At 45.3% G+C, this 17,769-nt stretch overlaps 2 protein-coding genes across 3 annotated transcripts in view; one reads left to right on the top strand and one right to left on the bottom strand.

Moving 5' to 3' along the window:
- Positions 1–6,779, top strand: part of adck5 (aarF domain containing kinase 5) — a 275,480-nt gene extending 268,701 nt beyond the window's left edge. The window contains exons 14-15 of the mRNA XM_072507984.1: positions 5,933–6,049; positions 6,191–6,779. Of these exons, the coding sequence (XP_072364085.1) occupies positions 5,933–6,049; positions 6,191–6,293 (220 nt within the window). The 3' untranslated portion in view covers positions 6,294–6,779. The remainder of the gene's footprint in view (positions 1–5,932; positions 6,050–6,190) is intronic.
- A 633-nt stretch (positions 6,780–7,412) lies between these two features.
- Positions 7,413–17,769, bottom strand: part of cpsf1 (cleavage and polyadenylation specific factor 1) — a 142,267-nt gene continuing 131,910 nt past the window's right edge. For both annotated transcript variants that reach the window (XM_072507982.1, XM_072507983.1), the window contains 4 exons: positions 13,024–13,179; positions 12,787–12,916; positions 8,180–8,318; positions 7,413–7,645 (listed from right to left, as the gene is read on the bottom strand). In XM_072507982.1, coding sequence (XP_072364083.1) covers positions 7,598–7,645; positions 8,180–8,318; positions 12,787–12,916; positions 13,024–13,179 — 473 coding nt within the window. In that variant the 3' untranslated portion in view covers positions 7,413–7,597. The remainder of the gene's footprint in view (positions 7,646–8,179; positions 8,319–12,786; positions 12,917–13,023; positions 13,180–17,769) is intronic.

Raw genomic sequence — 17,769 nt, 5'->3', positions numbered from 1 at the left:
CAACTGTCTATCATTTATAGAAATGATTTGGATGAAGGGTCAATGGGATGGTTGCAAAATTTGCTGATGACCTATCTTCTGTGAGTTATGAAGAGGCTACTGGAAGATAAACAAAAACAGAAAATTCTGGATAAACTGGTCTGGCAGCAGCTGTGGAGAAACCGTTAACGATGAGTGTGTATGACTCTTCAGCGCGGAGAAGAAATGTAATGGGGTGGGGAGAGATTTACAAAGATGTCATGGACACAAGACAAAGGGGAGTGCTAATGGTAGCATTTGAGGACTAAGGAAAATACTGACAGTGGCATAAAGATAGAATAATGTGTTAATGGGAGAAGAAGTGTCAGATGGCCCAGGGGGGAGGGGAACGTTCAGTTTAAGGTCGATGAACTCGATGCCGATTCCAGAAGGCTGTAAAGTGCCTAATTGGAAGATGAGGTTTTGTTCCTCTAGAGTGCAACAGAACAACACCTCATGGACTATTCACCTCTCCACAGATGCTGTCACACCTGCTGAGTTTATTCAGCACCGGCAGCATTTTGCTTTTACAAATGAGAAGGCAAAGATCTAGCAAATGGGTGTACAATATAATATAATAATAATCGCTTATTGTCACAAGTAGGCTTCAATGAAGTGACTGTGAAAAGCCCCTCGTCGCCACATTCCGGCGCCTGTTCGGGGAGGCCGGTACGGGAATTGAACCCGCACTGCTGCCTTGTTCTGCATTACAAGCCAGCTATTTAGCCCAGTGTGCTAAACCAGCATGGGCAAATGTGAAATTGTCCATTTTGGTGAAAAAGCTACGTATTATCCAAATGGTGAGAGGTGCAGAACTCGGAGGTGCAGAGGGATCTGGGTGTCCTATTGCATGAATCACAAAGATGTTATGATTGAGGGGAGTTGAATACAGAAGTAGGGACTGTTATGCTTCAGTTGTACAGGGAACTAGTGAGGCAACATCTGGAGTGCTGTGACAGTATTGGTCACCTGAGGGGCTGGTTTAGCACACTGGGCTAAATAGCTGGCTTTTAAAGCAGACCAAGGCAGGCCAGCAGCACGGTTCAATTCCCGTACCAGCCTCCCTGAACAGGCGCTGGAATGTGGTGACTAGGGACTTTTCACAGTAACTTCATTTGAAGCCTACTTGTGACAAGCGATTTTCATTTCTTATTTAAGCATGGATGTAAATGCTTTGTAAGCAGTTCAAAGAAGGTTTACTGGACTAACAACCTGGAATGGGCAGGCTGTCTTGAGGAAAGGCTGGAGAGGTTCGGCTTCTATCCTCTGGAGTTTAGAAGAGGAAGAGGTGACTTGTTTGCAAGATCCTGAGGGGTCAGGATATTTCCTCTTGTGGAAGAATCCAGAACTAGAGGTCACGGTTTAAAAATAAGGTCGTCACCCAGTTAAAATGGAGATGAGGTGAAATGTTTTCACTGAGGGTTGAGAATCTTTGGAACCCACTTCCTGAAAAGATGGTCTTTTAATATTTTTAATGCAGCAGGGATAGATTCTTGGGAGGGGGGGGGGGGGGGAATAGGTTACCATGATCTTATGAAGGACCTACGTACTGCTCCTTGTTTGTATGTGTAATCAATAATCCACTTCCCAGCCCCTCCAGGCAAAATGGGAACCAGGAAAACTGTTCGTAATTTGAGTGGTACATAGATACATAGAAGATAGGAGCAGGAGGAGGCCTTTTGGCTCTTCGAGCCTGCTCCGCCATTCATCACGGTCATGGCTGATCATCCAACTCAATAGCCCAATCCTGCTTTCTCCCCATGGCCTTTGCTCCCATTCTCCCCAAGTGCTACATCCAGCCGTCTCTTGAATATATTCAAAGTTTTAGCATCAACTACTTTCTGGTAATGAATTCCACAGGTTCACCACTCTTTGGGTGAAGAAATGTCTCCTTATCTCTGTCCGAAATGGTTTACGCTGAATCCTCAGACTGACCCCTGGTTCTGGACACACCCATCATTGGTAACATCTTCCCTGCATCTACCCGGTCTAGCCCTGTTAGAATTTTATAAGTCTCTGTGAGATCCCCCCTCATTCTTCTGAACTCCAGCGAGAACAATCCCAACCTAGTCAATCACTCCTCATATGACAGTCCCACCATCCCTTCGCTACACTCCCTCGAGAGCAAGAACATCCTTCCTCAGAGGAGACCAAAACTGCACACACTACTTCAATTGTGGCCTCACCAAGGCCCTGTACAATTGTAGCAACACATCCCTGCTTCTATACTCAAAACCTCTTGCAATGAAGGCCAACATAGCATTAGCCTTCTTTACCGCCTGCTGCACCTGCATGCTTACCTTCAGCGACTGGTGCACATGGACACCCAGGTCCCGCTGCACACTGCCCTCTCCCAATCTACAACCATTCGGGTAGTAATCTGCCTTCCTGTTTTTGCTTCCAAAATGAATAACCTTACACTTATCCAAATTATACTACATCTGCCATTGGTTTATCCACTTGCCCAACCTGTTCAGATCTTGCTGCAGGATCCCTGCATCCTTGTCACAATTCACCCTCCCACCTAATTTGGTATCATCTGCAAACTTTGAGATGTTACATTTTGTTCCCTCATCCAAATCATTTATATATATTGTGAATAGCTGGGGTCCCAGCACCGACCCCTGTGGTACCCCACTGGTTACTGCCTGCCAATTTGAAAAGGACCCATTAATCCCTAGTCTTTGTTTCCTCTCCGCCAACCAATTTTCTATCAACCTCAATACATTTCCCCCAATCCCATGCGCTTTGATTTTGCACAAAAATCTCTTCTACGGGACTTTGTCAAACACCTTCTGAAAGTCCAAATATACCACATCAACTGGCTCCCCCTTGTCGACTGTACTGGTTACCTCTTCAAAGAATTCCAACAGATTTATCAAGCATGATTTTCCCTTCATAAATCCATGCTGAATCTGACTGATCCTGCCACTGCTTTCTAAATGTTCCACTATAAAGTCCTTGATAAAGGATTCAAGCATTTTCCCCACTACCGATGTTAGGCTTACTGGTCTATAATTCCCTGCTTTCTCTCTACCTCCCTTTTTGAATATCAGAGTGACATGAGCTACCCTCCAATCTGCAGGGACAGTTCCAGAGTCTATAGAATCCCGGAAGATAACCACTAATGCATCCACTATTTCCAGAGCCGCCACCTTCAGCAATCTGGGATGCAGATTCTCAGGCCCTGGGGATTTATCCGCCTTCAGTCCCATCAATTTTCCCGGCATCATTTTTCTACTAATGTTGCTCTCCCTCAGTTCTTCCCTCTCACTAAACCTTTCAGGGATCTGATTTGAGTCATTTGTGAAGACCGAACCAAAGTATTTATTCACTTGCTCAGCCATTTCTTTGTCCCTTATTATGCATTCCCCAGTTTCTCTCTGTAGTGGGCCAACGTAGAACATTACAGCGCAGTACAGGCCCTTCGTCCCTCAATGTTGCACCGACCTGTGAAACCACTCTAAAGCCCATCTACACTATTCCCTTATCGTCCATATGTCTATCCAATGACCATTTGAATGCCCTTAGTGTTGGTGAGTCCACTACTGTTGCAGGCAGGGCATTCCATGCCCTTACTACTCTCTGAGTAAAGAACCTACCTCTGACATCTGTCTTATATCTATCTCTCCTCATGCTAGACATCACCATCCGAGGAAAAAGGCTCACTGTCCACCCTATCCAATCTTCTGATCATCTTGTATGCCTCAATTAAGTCACCTCTTAACCTTCTTCTCTCTAACGAAAACAGCCTCAAGTCCCTCAGCCTTTCCTCATAAGATCTTCCCTCCATACCAGGCAACATTCTGTTAAATCTCCTCTGCACCCTTTCCAATGCTTCCACATCCTTCCTATAATGCGGCGACCAGAATTTCACGCAATACTCCAAATGCGGCCGCACCAGAGTTTTGTACAGCTGCAACATGACCTCATGGCTCCGAAACTCAATCCCTCTACCAATAAAAGCTAACACACCGCACGCTGTCTTAACAACCCTCTCAACCTGGGTGGCAACTTTCAGGGATCTATGTACATGGACACAGAGATCTCTCTGCTCATCCACACTGCCAAGAATCTTACCATTAGCCCAGTACTCTGTCTTCCTGTCATTCCTTCCAAAATGAATCACCTCACACTTTTCTGCATTAAACTCCATTTGCCACCTCTCAGCACTGCAGCTTATCTATGTCCCTCTGTAACTTGTAACATCCTTCCACACTGTCCACAACTCCACCGACTTTAGTGTCATCTGCAAATTTACTCACCCATCCTTCTACGCCCTCCTCCAGGTCATTTATAAAAATTACAAACAGCAGTGGCCCCAAAACAGATCCTTGTGGTACACCACTAGTAATTGGACTCCAGTCTGAACATTTTCCATCAACCACCACCTTTTGTCGTCTTCCAGCTAGCCAATTTCTGATCCAAACTGCTAAATCACCCTGAATCCCATGCCTCCGTATTTTCTGTAGTAGCCTACCATGGGGAACCTTATCAAACGCTTTACTGAAATCCATATACACCACATCAACTGCTTTACCCTCATCCGTTTGGTCACCTTCTCAAAGAACTCAATAAGGTTTGTGAGGCACGACCTACCCTTCACAAAACCGTGTTGACTATCTCTACATTTCTCGTAGAAACTCTTAGCGTCAGTCTTTATGTTCCCTGCAAGCTTCCTTTTGTACTGTATTTTCCCCTTCGTCCTTCTTTGCTGAATTCTAAACTGCTCCCAATCCTCAGACCCATTATATTTCTTGGCCAATCTGTATGCTTCTTCCTTGTATCGGATACTATTTCTAATTTCCTTTGTAAGCCATGCATTGGCCCCCTTATCCCCTTTGCTTTTGTGCCAGACAGGAATGAACAGTTGCTGTAGTTCCCCCAAGTGTTCCTTGAATGTTTGCCACTGTCTTCCCTTTAAGTAACTCTCCCCATTCTATCAAGGCTAACTAACGCCTCATATCCTCATAGTTCCCTTTATTAAGATTCAGCACGCTAGTCTCCGGATCAACTGCTTCACTCTCCATCTTGATACAAATTTCTATCATGTTATGGTCGCTCATCCCCAAGGGGTCTCGTGCAGCCAGATTGGGCAATGATTCCCTTCTTATTACACAGTACCCAGTCTAAGATGGCCTGCTCTCTAGTTGGTTCCTCCACATATTGGTCAAGAAAACCATCCCATATACACTCCAGGAATTCCTCCTCTACGGCATTGTGGCTAATTTGATTTGCCCAATCTGTGAAGATTAAAATCACCCATGTCACCGATAATCCCTTATTACATGCCATTCCCAACCTCACCAGTGTAATTTGGGGGTCTATATATGACACCCACTAATGTTTTTTGTCCCTTGGTATTTCTCAACTCTACCCATACAGATTCCACCTTGTCAGAGCTAATATCCTTTCTAACCAGCAGTGCCACACCACGGAAATATAGCCAATGTATTTATCAAAGTCAGAGCCTGGAACCCAATGAGAGATGGGCAGAATGGACTTCTTTAGGGCTTATTTTTAATAATGAGATTAAGGAAGAAGCAGATACAATACAATAATTTACATGTTTCCTGAGAGGTGCCGTAACTGGTCTTCCTTAAATAACATGACGCTATGCGGAGGGGAGGGGGACTGCTCTATGCAAATTCACTATTCTGTACAGGTTGATGGGCAGCAATGTTCCTGCCATGAATTCTGGATAAAGTCTGTTGGTGCTGCTTCAGCAGTAACCTCAGTTATATCATCTCACAGGATTTATGAAATCTACTACTGGGCATGTCTTGGTACTGTTATCCAACAGCAAGAGATCAGCTTCCAATGGTCTGGATTTCTGAATTGTAGTCCAGATCAAGCTCATACCTTCTAGTGGCAGAATGAAATGACAAAACTTGTTGTATCTCTTTCCTTCCAGTGCTGTTCGAGCACAAAGTCTGTTAACAAACAAACAAAGCAGAGGATTTTGGACTGTTGGTGCTTTCAAGTGGATGAAGATAAAGTGGGCCAGCTTCCAATTTGAGATCAATCTCAGGTAAGCCAGTTCTAGCAGTGTCTGGAGATTATTGGCTGGGCCGGGGCAGTGCCAGAGGAATACCAAGACCGGTCTGAAACTGTGGATAGAGTTAAATATTTGGGTGCGTTTGTAACCATATTTATTCTGTTTATTCCTCAGGTCTGAAAGCCTGATGATGAAGCTGATCTCCATTTTTATACGATTGTTTGTTTACTTTGGCCTGTTAGCGCCAGATGAGGAACTGTACAGTTACCTAGAGTAGTAGCAGACGGAATGGTATTCAAAACCTCTGACTGGTAGATGTGAGAATTTAATGGACTTTTTTTTGGTGGAAATCTTGGTTCCTTTTTACCTCGCAGGACCAACGTTTGACCATCATGGCCACCAAACCAAGCAGTCATGATCCTCTCGAGGTTATAAATGGAAGAAAAGCCAAAGGGATCTGAATTCTCACTAACATTTTCACTCCTCAGATCGCACTGTAATCTGGCGACCATCCTGCAAGAACCTACTAAAAAGCAACAGATGGGCATTTACACACCTTGTACCATAGGATGAGAAATTCAGTTGAGTCTTGTTTCCTTTTCTCTGTAGTAAGATTAATGCCAAGTCATTTGGTGCCTTCAAGGGTGAATGATATTGAAACTCTGCCGGACCCAGTCCATTCTGACCTATTAATTCTCACATCATGCACCGTACTTGTTTTTTGAGTAACTTTTTAAATATTAAAAGATTTTCTTTCCTGATACTCACTCCATTCTAATTATTTGCCAAAAGAAATGCCTGCAGAGGAGATGGGGGTTCGGCATTTCAGCTAGCCCTGGCTGTCCTCTCACATGGCACTATAGCAAAGAAGAGCAACAGTGTAAGATTGATTCAGAGGCCACATCAGCTCCCCGCTGAAGGGTGGGTTTAACTGAGTTTTTCCCCCCATTAGTCTATCTACCAGTAGCAGTCATAATGATGACATCAGTGCTGCTATGATCTCGAAGATGAGACTGAAAATCCCATCTGCCCACTTCATAGATTATCATAGAATTTACAGGCAGGAGGCCATTCGGCCCATCGAGTCTGCACCGGCTCTTGGAAAGAGCGCCCTCCCCGTAACCCAACACTGAGGGCAATTTAGCATGGCCAATCCACCGAACCTGCACATCTTTGGACTGTGACTAATTGTACCTGTGTGCTAGGACTGTGGGATATCCTGGTAGGTATCTTATTAAATGCAACTTTCTCTCAAGTCCGACCTTAAAAGAATTCTTGATGCCATGCCCCTTTTTGTTAAATTGATTTGGTTTTTCCAAATCAGGTGGAACGATAATCTAGCTTCCACCGTTCCAAGATATTTGCAGAACACAAGGCAAGTAAAAAGAGAGACAGATTAAAAAACAATTTTTTTAACCCTATTTGCATTACAAAATATTAAGTATGAAAAACAGACAATACATTCAAATGAATCCATATTAACATCTAAAAGTGCCTCAGGCCTTTTTGCACTGCTGTGTTCAGTCAGATGTCTCTGTGCATTGAGGTGAAGGTTGTCAACAAATCTCGGTCTCATCTGCATTAGAAATGGGCAGTAACTCGATCAATCTCCAGCACATCTTCCAAAATCTAAAAGAAACACAAGTTGTTAAGAATGTCACAACACTGCTACATCCTCCCCTGGGTAAAGCAGCTGAGGCAATGATTTGGATAAGAGACCGCCCTCAGCGTGACTGCTTTCACGGCCGCTGTGCTTGGCCGTGATTATTTTTGCAACCAAACAATGGCTGTTGAAACTCTCACTCCACTTAATTGACCAAATGGATGAGCAATCAGTACGGCTAGGTTATCGGTCACCCAGCATATATCTGCTGTTACATCAGTGTGATGCCCTCCTCAGTACTAGGATCACAGAAGAATAGTATCAGAAATGACTCTACCCGTGGATCAGTACCACAGAACTGGTCAGCAGACGGGACAGGTTGAGGGAAATAATGCAGAAAAAGTTAATTCTAATTAAAAAGTGTTCTTCTGTCAAAATACGTGCAGTATTAGGCTCATGTCATCATGCCAGACAATATTACATCTGACTGACTTGTCCCTAAACAGAGGTAATTATAAAAATCAGTCCAGTCTGTTGAATTAGTGTTTAGCGCTACTTACCATATCTGGCGTTGTGCCGATTTTTTTGGCCAGTTCACTGCGCTCCATGGTGCTGAGGTACAGAAACTTATTGAGCAGTTCACCATCCAGAATGTTCCTCACTGCATTCTGCAGAGCACGTCGATCACAGTGCAACATCCTGTTGCATCAAACAGGAAACAGAAAACACATCACACATTGCGCGCACTCAGCGGGTCGCATTCCCACCTCAAAGTCAAAAAGGTCGAGTCTCGCTCCACAAACTGAACTCAGTCCTGCCCTGAAGTGCTAGCCTATGTCCTCAGCTGAGCATTAACAATCCCATGGCAACAAAGATGCTCTCCCCATGTCCTGGGCAACAAATGTTCCTCAAATGGTCACTTATCTCAATGTTGTTGTTAAATGTCAGCCATGTGTCTACATTAACAGTAACTGCACTTATTGACGACCAAGGCACTATAGAAATGCAAGCTCTTCATTTACTATTTCCTGACTTATGACTGCAGTACCCAATTCATTTTTTCCAATTAAGGGGCAATTTAGCGTGGCCAATCCACCTACCCCGCACAGCTTTGGGTTGTGGGGCAAAACCCACGCAAACACGGGGAGAATGTGCAAACTCCACACGGACAGTGACCCAGAGCCGGGATCGGACCTGGGACCTCGGCATCGTGAGGCAGCAGCAGTAACCGCTGCCCGCCTTCCACAATGAATCACTTGTTTGAATGAAGAGCTGGCTTGAATTTTTTAAAAAAAGCTTCACATGTTTTAACCATGCTAAGGAAACTATATGTAGAAAGAGGGGCCGCAATGAAAAGGAACGAGAGAGAGAAACATCAGGATGGGTGAACAAAAGTTGATAAGTTTTGAATCAGATTGTAAAGATGGGCTGATCGAGGGAATGGAGCTGGGTATCATGGGTGCGCACACAAGCTGCCTGGAGTTAACGTCACAAAGAAGCGGTGCTGAGGGGTGGACTTCTGGAGGTAAATGAAAGCTATTTAAAGTGGTCCAGATCAACATAAACTAATGTGCATTATCAAATCATATGTTCACTGTGGGATAATGTAGGAAACGTATTCAGTGGCAAGCTAACATGGTTCAGATGAAAGTAAAGATTTGCATTTATACTTTACAGCCAATAAAGTACTTTCCAAGTGTGGTCACTGTTAAGAACCTCCGGAGTAGGCACGTCTGCTCCACCATTCAATACGATCATGGCTGATCTCATCTTCAGTCTCAACTCCACTGTCCTGCCCATTCTCAATAACAAATAACAATCTGTCCATCTCCTCAAATTTGCTAATGTCCGGCATACACCACACTCCGGGATAATCAATTCCACAGATTCACAAGCCTTTGAGAAAAGTAGTTTCTCGTCTGTTTTAAATTTGCTACCTCTCGTTCTGGAATGCCCCACAAGAGGAAGCATTCGTTCCACGTCTACTTTGTCATTGCCTTTTACCATCTTGTAAACCTCAATTTGATCTCCCCTCATTCTTCTAAACTCTTGAGAGTATCGGCCTAAACTGCTCAATCTCTCTTTATAAGACAACCCCCATTATCTCTGGAATCAATCTAGTGAACCTCCTCTGAACTGCGTCCAATGTCACTGCAACTTTGAGGGCAGCACGGTAGCATAGTGGTTAGCACAATTGCTTCCCCGGTTCGATTCCCAGCTTGGGTCAATGTCTGTGCGGAGTCTGCACGTCCTCCCCGTGTGCGCGTGGGTTTTCCCTGGTTGCCTCCCACAGTCCAAAGATGTGGCCATGCTAAATTGCCCTTAGTCTTGGTGGTCTGCATTCCATAGGGGAGTGCTAAGTTGGGAGATAACGGGTCTAGACAATTTTAAAAACAAAATGTTTGTGATAACTATAGCTAGTTTGTAGCCAGCATGCCTATGTTTCAGCTTATTATTCTCTTAGTGTGATAACTATGCAAAATTTGTTTTTGTCGGAGATAAAACAGCCATTTCAGTGAGAATGGAATGCGCATGGTGCATTAGCACCATCTACTGGTGGGGTTCAGAACAAGATGTGGAGAGCATAAATATGTTCACTCCTCGTAATTCTTCAAACTTCCAAGCCGAGAATGCATCAGGATTGGTTTGTAGACTGATGAATGTCCCACTACAGGAAGCATGGAAGCCCATCAATAAAACCAACTAACTGATTTATCTTCTGTCAAAACTGACAATGCGGTTTATTTCCAATGTTTAAAATTCTGCAGATTGCCCGATTCACATCAATCTCATTTAGGCTCAACACAGGGCGGCCAGGAATGTGGGGGATTGATTTGGTAAAACAGTTGAGCTTTTCCTTTATATAATTCATACTGAATCAGGTAGTGTTTGATGGGGACAGTGTAGAGGGAGCTTTACTCTGTATCTAACCCCGTGCTGTACCTGTCCTGGGAGTGTTTGATGGGGACAGTATGGAGGGAGCTTTACTCTGTATCTAACCCCGTGCTGTACCTGTCCTGGGAGTGTTTGATGGGGACAGTATGGAGGGAGCTTTACTCTGTATCTAACCCCGTGCTGTACCTGTCCTGGGAGTATTTGATGGGGACAGTGTAGAGGGAGCTTTACTCTGTATCTAACCCCATGCTGTACCTGTCCTGGGAGTGTTTGATGGGCAGTTTTGTGGGAGCTATACCCTGTACTGACCCTGTCCTGGGAGTGTTTGATGGGGAGTGTAGAGGGAGCTATACTCTGTATCTAACCCTGTGATGTACCTGTCCTGGGAGTGTTTGATGGGGACAGTGTAGAGGGAGCTTTACTCTGTATCTAACCTTGTGCTGTACCTGTCCTGGGAGTGTTTGACGGGGACAGTGTAGAGGGAGCTTTACTCTGTATCTAACCCCGTGCTGTACCTGTCCTGGGAGTGTTTGATGGGGACAGTGTAGAGAGAGCTATACTCTGTATCTAACCCTGTCCTGGGTAGTCCATTACCTGACACTGTCATCTCTCATACTGGAAGATCAAAATTTGCCCGTTATAAAATAAAATAATGGTAGAGGGCCTGAGCTCTACAGTCTTAGTCGACTTTTGGGGCGGCACGGTAGCACTGTGGCTTCACTGCGCCAGGGTCCCAGGTTCGATTCCCCCCTGGTTCACTGTCTGTGCGGGTTTCCTCCCACAGTCCAAAGACGTGCAGGTTAGGTGGCTCGGCCATGCTAAATTGCCCTAGATGTCCAAAAAGGTGGGGTGGGGTTACTGAGTTACAGTTATCGGGTGGAAGTGCGGGTTTAAGTGGTTCGGGGCAGACTCGATGGGCCGAACGGCCTCCTTCTGCACGGTATGTTCAGGAGATCTTCAGATTGAATTCTCAGAAGACTGTTGTCTTCGAGACTACTAATTCCACTTCAACCTTGTTACTCTTAAAAATCTACATTTTTTAAATGGACGAAGGCTTTGCCCCTAGCCATGATTCATACCGGAGGCATTTCTAACCTTCCATTAAACATCAGTCACGTCATCGCGAACAAAAATGAGCCCTGACTCCTTTATTAAACACCAAGATTCCAGACCAGGGAAAATACATAGGGTAGCACGGTGGTTAGCACTATGGCTTCACAGCGTCGGGGTTCGATTCCCGGCTTGGGTCACTGTCTGTGTGGAGTCTGCACGTTCCTCCCTGTGTCTGCGTGGGTTTGCTCCAGTTTCCTCCCACAAGTCCCGAAAGACGTGCCGTCAGGTAATTTGGACATTCTGAATTCCCCCTCCGTGTACCCGAACAGGCGCCGGAATGTGGCGACTAGGGGCTTTTCACAATAACTTCATTGCAGTGTTAATGGAAGCCTACTTGTGACAATAAAGATTATTATTACATCTCTCCCACTTCTGGGTGTTGGACATGACGCCCCCCCACCCCCTGCGAGAACCTGTAATGTTGCCATGTGAGATTTAAACCCTGGCAGTCAGTGTTCGACCTCCGAACAGAAAGCAGGAGTCCAGGCCAGCAGCCTGTCTCGGTTCTCCACTTTACCATCAGGTAGCAGCGGAAAGAAACTTTGACTCTCATCTACACAGTGAACTATTGGAACAGTGCCTTCAAGACTAATTCAACTATGTATCTTCGCCCATCGTGGAAGTCCTCTGTCCTGACTAGGTGAATCGACCCTCTGAAGGAATACCCCATTGAACTTTTCATTCTGGACTCGCGCAAAACCATAACTCGTATTTTCTTTTATCATGGTTTTAACCCGTACCCCTTTCTTTTCCTTATCCCTCTCTTATGGTAAGGGTGCAAAAGGGACAACATTTGTAAAACCCCTTTCCCACATTGTGTGTGTGTGAAATAAACCCACCGCCTTATTTTACCTTTCGGGCTGGCTGTGGGGGTTATTCTTAGAGGGCTGGAATTGAAGGGCTGGGGAAAATACGTCACCAGATATCAAAAACACCTTTCTGTTTTTGGACGGATAGAGGGGAGAAAGCAGGGCTGTTAAAATTAATTGCCCTCCAGCCGTAACATTACAGAGAAGGTGCATCCATTCTACCCACGGAGACGGGGGAGTTTGGATCCAATTAGCTGGTAAATATAGGATGAGGGAGGGTTTTCCATTTTTAAAGCTGATGGCAATTGGAAGATTGAGGTGCGAGGTGCTAAATGCTGCTCGCTTCTTACCGGAATGCCTTGGGGTTGAGGCCCGCATGGTGAGGAATCATGGTGATTAGAGCATTCTGTAACATCAGAAGACGCCGGTATGTCTTTTCTTGCATTGGTAATAGTAATCCCATCCCACCATCCAGAGTTGCTGGGAAACATCAAACATAAATAAATCTCACGGAGAGCTACATTCGGAACCGATAATGACAAGAATCCAACCGAGAAATGTCTTCCGTGCGGATAACAGATATTTACCAAACCAGGTGATATGTTTGTTCTCCCAAGCCAGATTCTTCTTATTTGAAACGTCCATGATTCCACGACATGGTGTACGCCAGAACGCATTCACTTGCGCTGCTACATTAAAGTCTGCTCGTCGCAGTAATCGGGTCCCTCCAAAACTCTCCCTTGCTGGAAAAGAAGAGATTTCACCAACATCAGCAATTAAATGGGTCATTTGAAGGCTGACAGGTGGAAGACTGCAGATGAGGGAATAGACTGTAATGTATCCAATTTTGCTGACAGTACATGGTTAGGTGAGAAAGTTAGCCCTGAGGAAGGCACGGAGACTGGACTTGGACAGATAAAGTGAGAACGAAGCAGTGGATGGGACGCAGCTGTTCCCCCTAGTTGAAGGGTGAATAAAAAGGGTTTACAGGGGACTTGAGAAAAGAAATTTCACCCAGAGGGAGGTGGGTGTGTATAATAATAATCTTTATTAGTGTCACAAGTAGGTTTACATGAACACTGCAATGAAGTTACTGTGAAAATCCCCTCGTCGCCACATTCCTGCGCCTGTTCGGGTACACAGAGGGAGAATTCAGAATGTTCAATCCACCTAACAGCACGTCTTTCGGGATTTGTGGGAAGAAACCCACGCAGGCAGGGGGCTAACGTGCAGACTCCATGCAGACAGTGACCCAAGCTGGGAATCGAACCCAGGACCCTGGCGCTGTGAAGCAACAGTGCTAACCACTGTGCTACCGTGCTGTCTGTAAGGATGCACTGTCTGGGCGGGGAATAAGGGCAGGAAACCGCAAAACCTTTAGAAACTACTTTCACATTCAAGGCTATGAGCCAAGTGCTGGAAAGTGGGATTAGCGCAATCTGTCGGTGCAGACTCGATAGACCGAAGGGCTTCTTCAGTACTGTATGACTTGGCAGCTGAAGTGCAATGTGAGGAAGTGTGAAGTTGCCCACTTTGAAAGAACAATTTTTAAAAATGAGAATTTTTTTGACCGGTGAAGGACTGGGAAATTTGGTATCCAGGGGGGGCTGGGTCTCAAGAATCACAGCAACCAAATACAAAAGTAAACGTGTGTTTAGCAGCTGACAGAAGACAGTTGTCCTGGCCAGGAGGCAGGAAGAAAATATGTATATACAACCACATCAACCTGGCTACTCTGAAATTTTTATTTAACTGTACGAGAGCTTTACCCTGATGAGTCACAACCTACCATCCTGAGAATGACCCGTTTATTCACAGAATAGAATTTACACAGAATTTACAGTGAAGGAGGCCATTCGGCCCATTAAGTCTGCACCGGCCCTTGGAATGAGCGCCCCACTCCTCCACCCTATCCCCTTTATCCCCGTAACCGCACCTAACTTTTTTGGACACTAAGGGCAATTTAGAATGGCCACCTAACCTGCACACCTTTGGACTGTGGGATGAAACCGGAGCACCCGGAGGAAACCCACGCACACACGGGGAGAATGTGGAGACTCTGCACAGACAGTGACCCAAGCCAGGAATCGAACCTAGGACCCTGGAGCTGTGAAACAACTGTGCTAACCACTGTGCTACCCCTATTTCTACTCTCTTTGACTGTTAAGCAAATCTCAAACCATAGCAGTATTTGACCCTCAGCCCCATGTACACGTTCTCCCCGTGTCTGCGTGCGTTTCCTCCCACAAGTCCCGAAAGACATGCTTATTAGGTGAATTGGACATTCTGAATTCTCCCTCCGTGTATCCGAACAGACGCCGGAGTATGGTGACTAGAGGATTTTCACAGTAACTTCATTGAATTGTTAATGTAAGCCTACTTGTGACACTAAAAAAGATTGAGAAAAAAGAAATGGCTTAATCCAGACACGAGTACAGAATGGAACAGAACATCAAAACTGGCTCGATACAATCATTAGACAAAACTAGATACACATTTTAAATAATCTTTATTGTCACAAGTAGGTTTAAATTACCACTGCAGAAATTACTGTGAAAATCCCCTAGTCGCCACATTCCAGCGCCTGTTCGGATAACAGAGGGAGAATTCAGAATATCCAATTCACCCAACAAGCACGTCTTTTGGGACTTGTGGGAGGAAACCCATGCAGACACGGGGAGAACGTGCAGACTCCACACAGACAGTGACCCAAGTTGGGAATCGAACCTAGGACCCTGGCGCTGTGAAGTAACAGTGCTAACGACTGTGCTGCCCACAATATTACCCCACTAGAGGCAGAGGGAAAAACAGGATACGATCATGAAAACACAACAAAACGGCAATCCTGCACAAGCCTGCAATCATCCCGAGAAATCAGCATAAACCTCCCGCACCACGATCGGCGCACACCAACGTACATCCCTCTCCCTCCAGCAGCGCCAACAGCACCAATGTCCTTTCAGAGCCTCCTCTTCTCAGGTACAAGATCAATCGGCACCCATGTAAGACCAAGAACGGATTCATCATACCTTACATAGAAACCCTCGTATTCTACTGTGACTAATAGAGGATTTTAGGAATAGCTGCTTCTAAATATTGGGGCAATTTAAGGGTTAAACGTCAGGGGTTATAGTAAGTGTGACTGCAGTGGTCATGTTTTAAAAAAGGATTTTGTTTTGATACAATCATAGAATCTCTACATTGCAGAAGGAGGCCATTTGGCCCATCAAGTCTGCACCGATCCTCTGAAAGAGCACCCTACCTGTAGCCCACTCCTCCATCCTATCCCCGCAACCCCACTTAATCTGGATATCTTTGGACTCCAAGGGACAATTTAGCATGGCAAATCCTTGGGCTGGGAGGAAACAGGAGCACAAGGATGAAACCCACGGATACACAAGGAAAGTGTGCAGGCTCCACGAAGACAGTCACCCGAGGTCGGAATTGAATCCTTGGCCCTGGTGTTGTGAGGCAGCAGTGCTAGCCACCGTGACACCTTGTAAAGACTTGGGAGCTTCTAAGAGCCAGAATCATAGAATCATAGAAGTTTACAGCATGGAAACAGGCCCTTCGGCCCAACCAGTCCATGCCGCCCAGTTTTTACCATTAAGCTACCCATCTTACCCATGTAACTATCTAAATGTTTTTTAAAAGACACAATTGTACCCGCCTCTACTACTACCTCTGGCAGCCCATTCCAGACACTCACTACCCTCTGAGTGAAGAAATTGCCCCTCTGAATCTCTCCCCTCTCACCTTAAACCTATGCCCTCTAGTTTTAGACTCCCCTACCTTTGGGAAAAGATGTTGACTATCTACCTTATCTATGCCCCTCATTATTTTATAGACCTCTATAAGATCGCCTCCTACACTCCAGGGAAAAAAGTCCCAGTCTATCCAGCCTCTCCTTATAACTCAAACCATCAAGTCCCGGCAACATCCTAGTAAATCTTTTCTGCACTCTTTCTAGTTTAATAATATCCTTTCTATAATAGGGTGACCAGAACTGCACACAGTATTCCAAGTGTGGCCGTACCAATGTCTTGTACAACTTCAACAAGACGTCCCACCTCCTGTATTCAATGTTCTGACCAATGAAACCAAGCATGCCGAATGCCTTCTTCACCACCCTGTCCACCTGCGACTCCACCTTCAAGGAGCTATGAACCTGTACTCCTAGATCTCTTTGTTCTATAACTCTCCCCAACGCCATACCATTAACTGAGTAGGTCCTGGCCTGATTCGATCTGCCAAAATGCATCACCTCACATTTATCTAAATTAAACTCCATCTGCCATTCGTCGGCCCACTGGCCTAATTGATCAAGATTCCGTTGCAATCCTAGATAACCTTCTTCACTATCCAGTGCCACCAATCTTGGTGTCATCTGCAAACTTACTAACCATGCCTCCTAAATTCTCATCCAAATCATTAATATAAATCACAAATAACAGTGGACCCAGCACCGATCCCTGAGGGACACCACTGGTCACAGGCCTCCAGTTTGAAAAACAACCCTCTACAACCACCCTCTGTCTTCTGTCGTCCAGCCAATTTTGAATCCAATTGGCAACCTCACCCTGGATCCCGTGAGCTTTAACCTTCTGCAACAACCTACCATGCGGTACCTTGTCAAAGGCTTTGCTAAAGTCCATGTAGACAACGTCTACTGCACTGCCCTCATCTACCTTCTTGGTCACCCCCTCAAAAAACTCAATCAAATTTGTGAGACATGATTTTCCACACACAAAGCCATGCTGACTGCCCCGAATCAGTCCTTGCCTCTCTAAATGCTTGTTGATCCTGTCTCTCAGAATACCTTCTAGCAACTTACCTACTACAGACGTTAGGCTCACCGGTCTGTAGTTCCCAGGCTTTTCCCTGCTGCCCTTCTTAAACAAGGGCACAACATTCGCCACTCTCCAATCTTCAGGCACCTCACCTGTGGCTGCCAATGATTCAAATATCTCTGTTAGGGGACCCGCAATTTCCTCCCTAGCCTCCCACAACATCCTGGGATACATTTCATCAGGTCCCGGGGATTTATCTACCTTGATGCGCTTTAAGACTTCCAGCACCTCCTCCTCTGTAATACGCACACTTCTCAAGACATCACTATTTATTTCCCTTAGTTTCCTAACATCCATGCCTTTCTCCACCGTGAATACCGATGAGAAATATTCATTCAGGATCTCACCCAACTCTTGTGGCTCTGCACATAGATGTCCTTGTTGATCCTTAAGAGGCCCTACTCTGTCCCTAGTTACTCTTTTCCCCTTTATGTATCTGTAGAATCTCTTTGGATTCTCCCTTGCATTATTTGCCAAAGCAAT

Source organism: Scyliorhinus torazame, chromosome 6 (assembly GCF_047496885.1).
Source record: "Scyliorhinus torazame isolate Kashiwa2021f chromosome 6, sScyTor2.1, whole genome shotgun sequence".
In the NCBI taxonomy this organism is placed as follows: Eukaryota; Metazoa; Chordata; class Chondrichthyes; order Carcharhiniformes; family Scyliorhinidae; genus Scyliorhinus; species Scyliorhinus torazame.
This window is presented reverse-complemented; position numbering and strand designations above follow the sequence as displayed.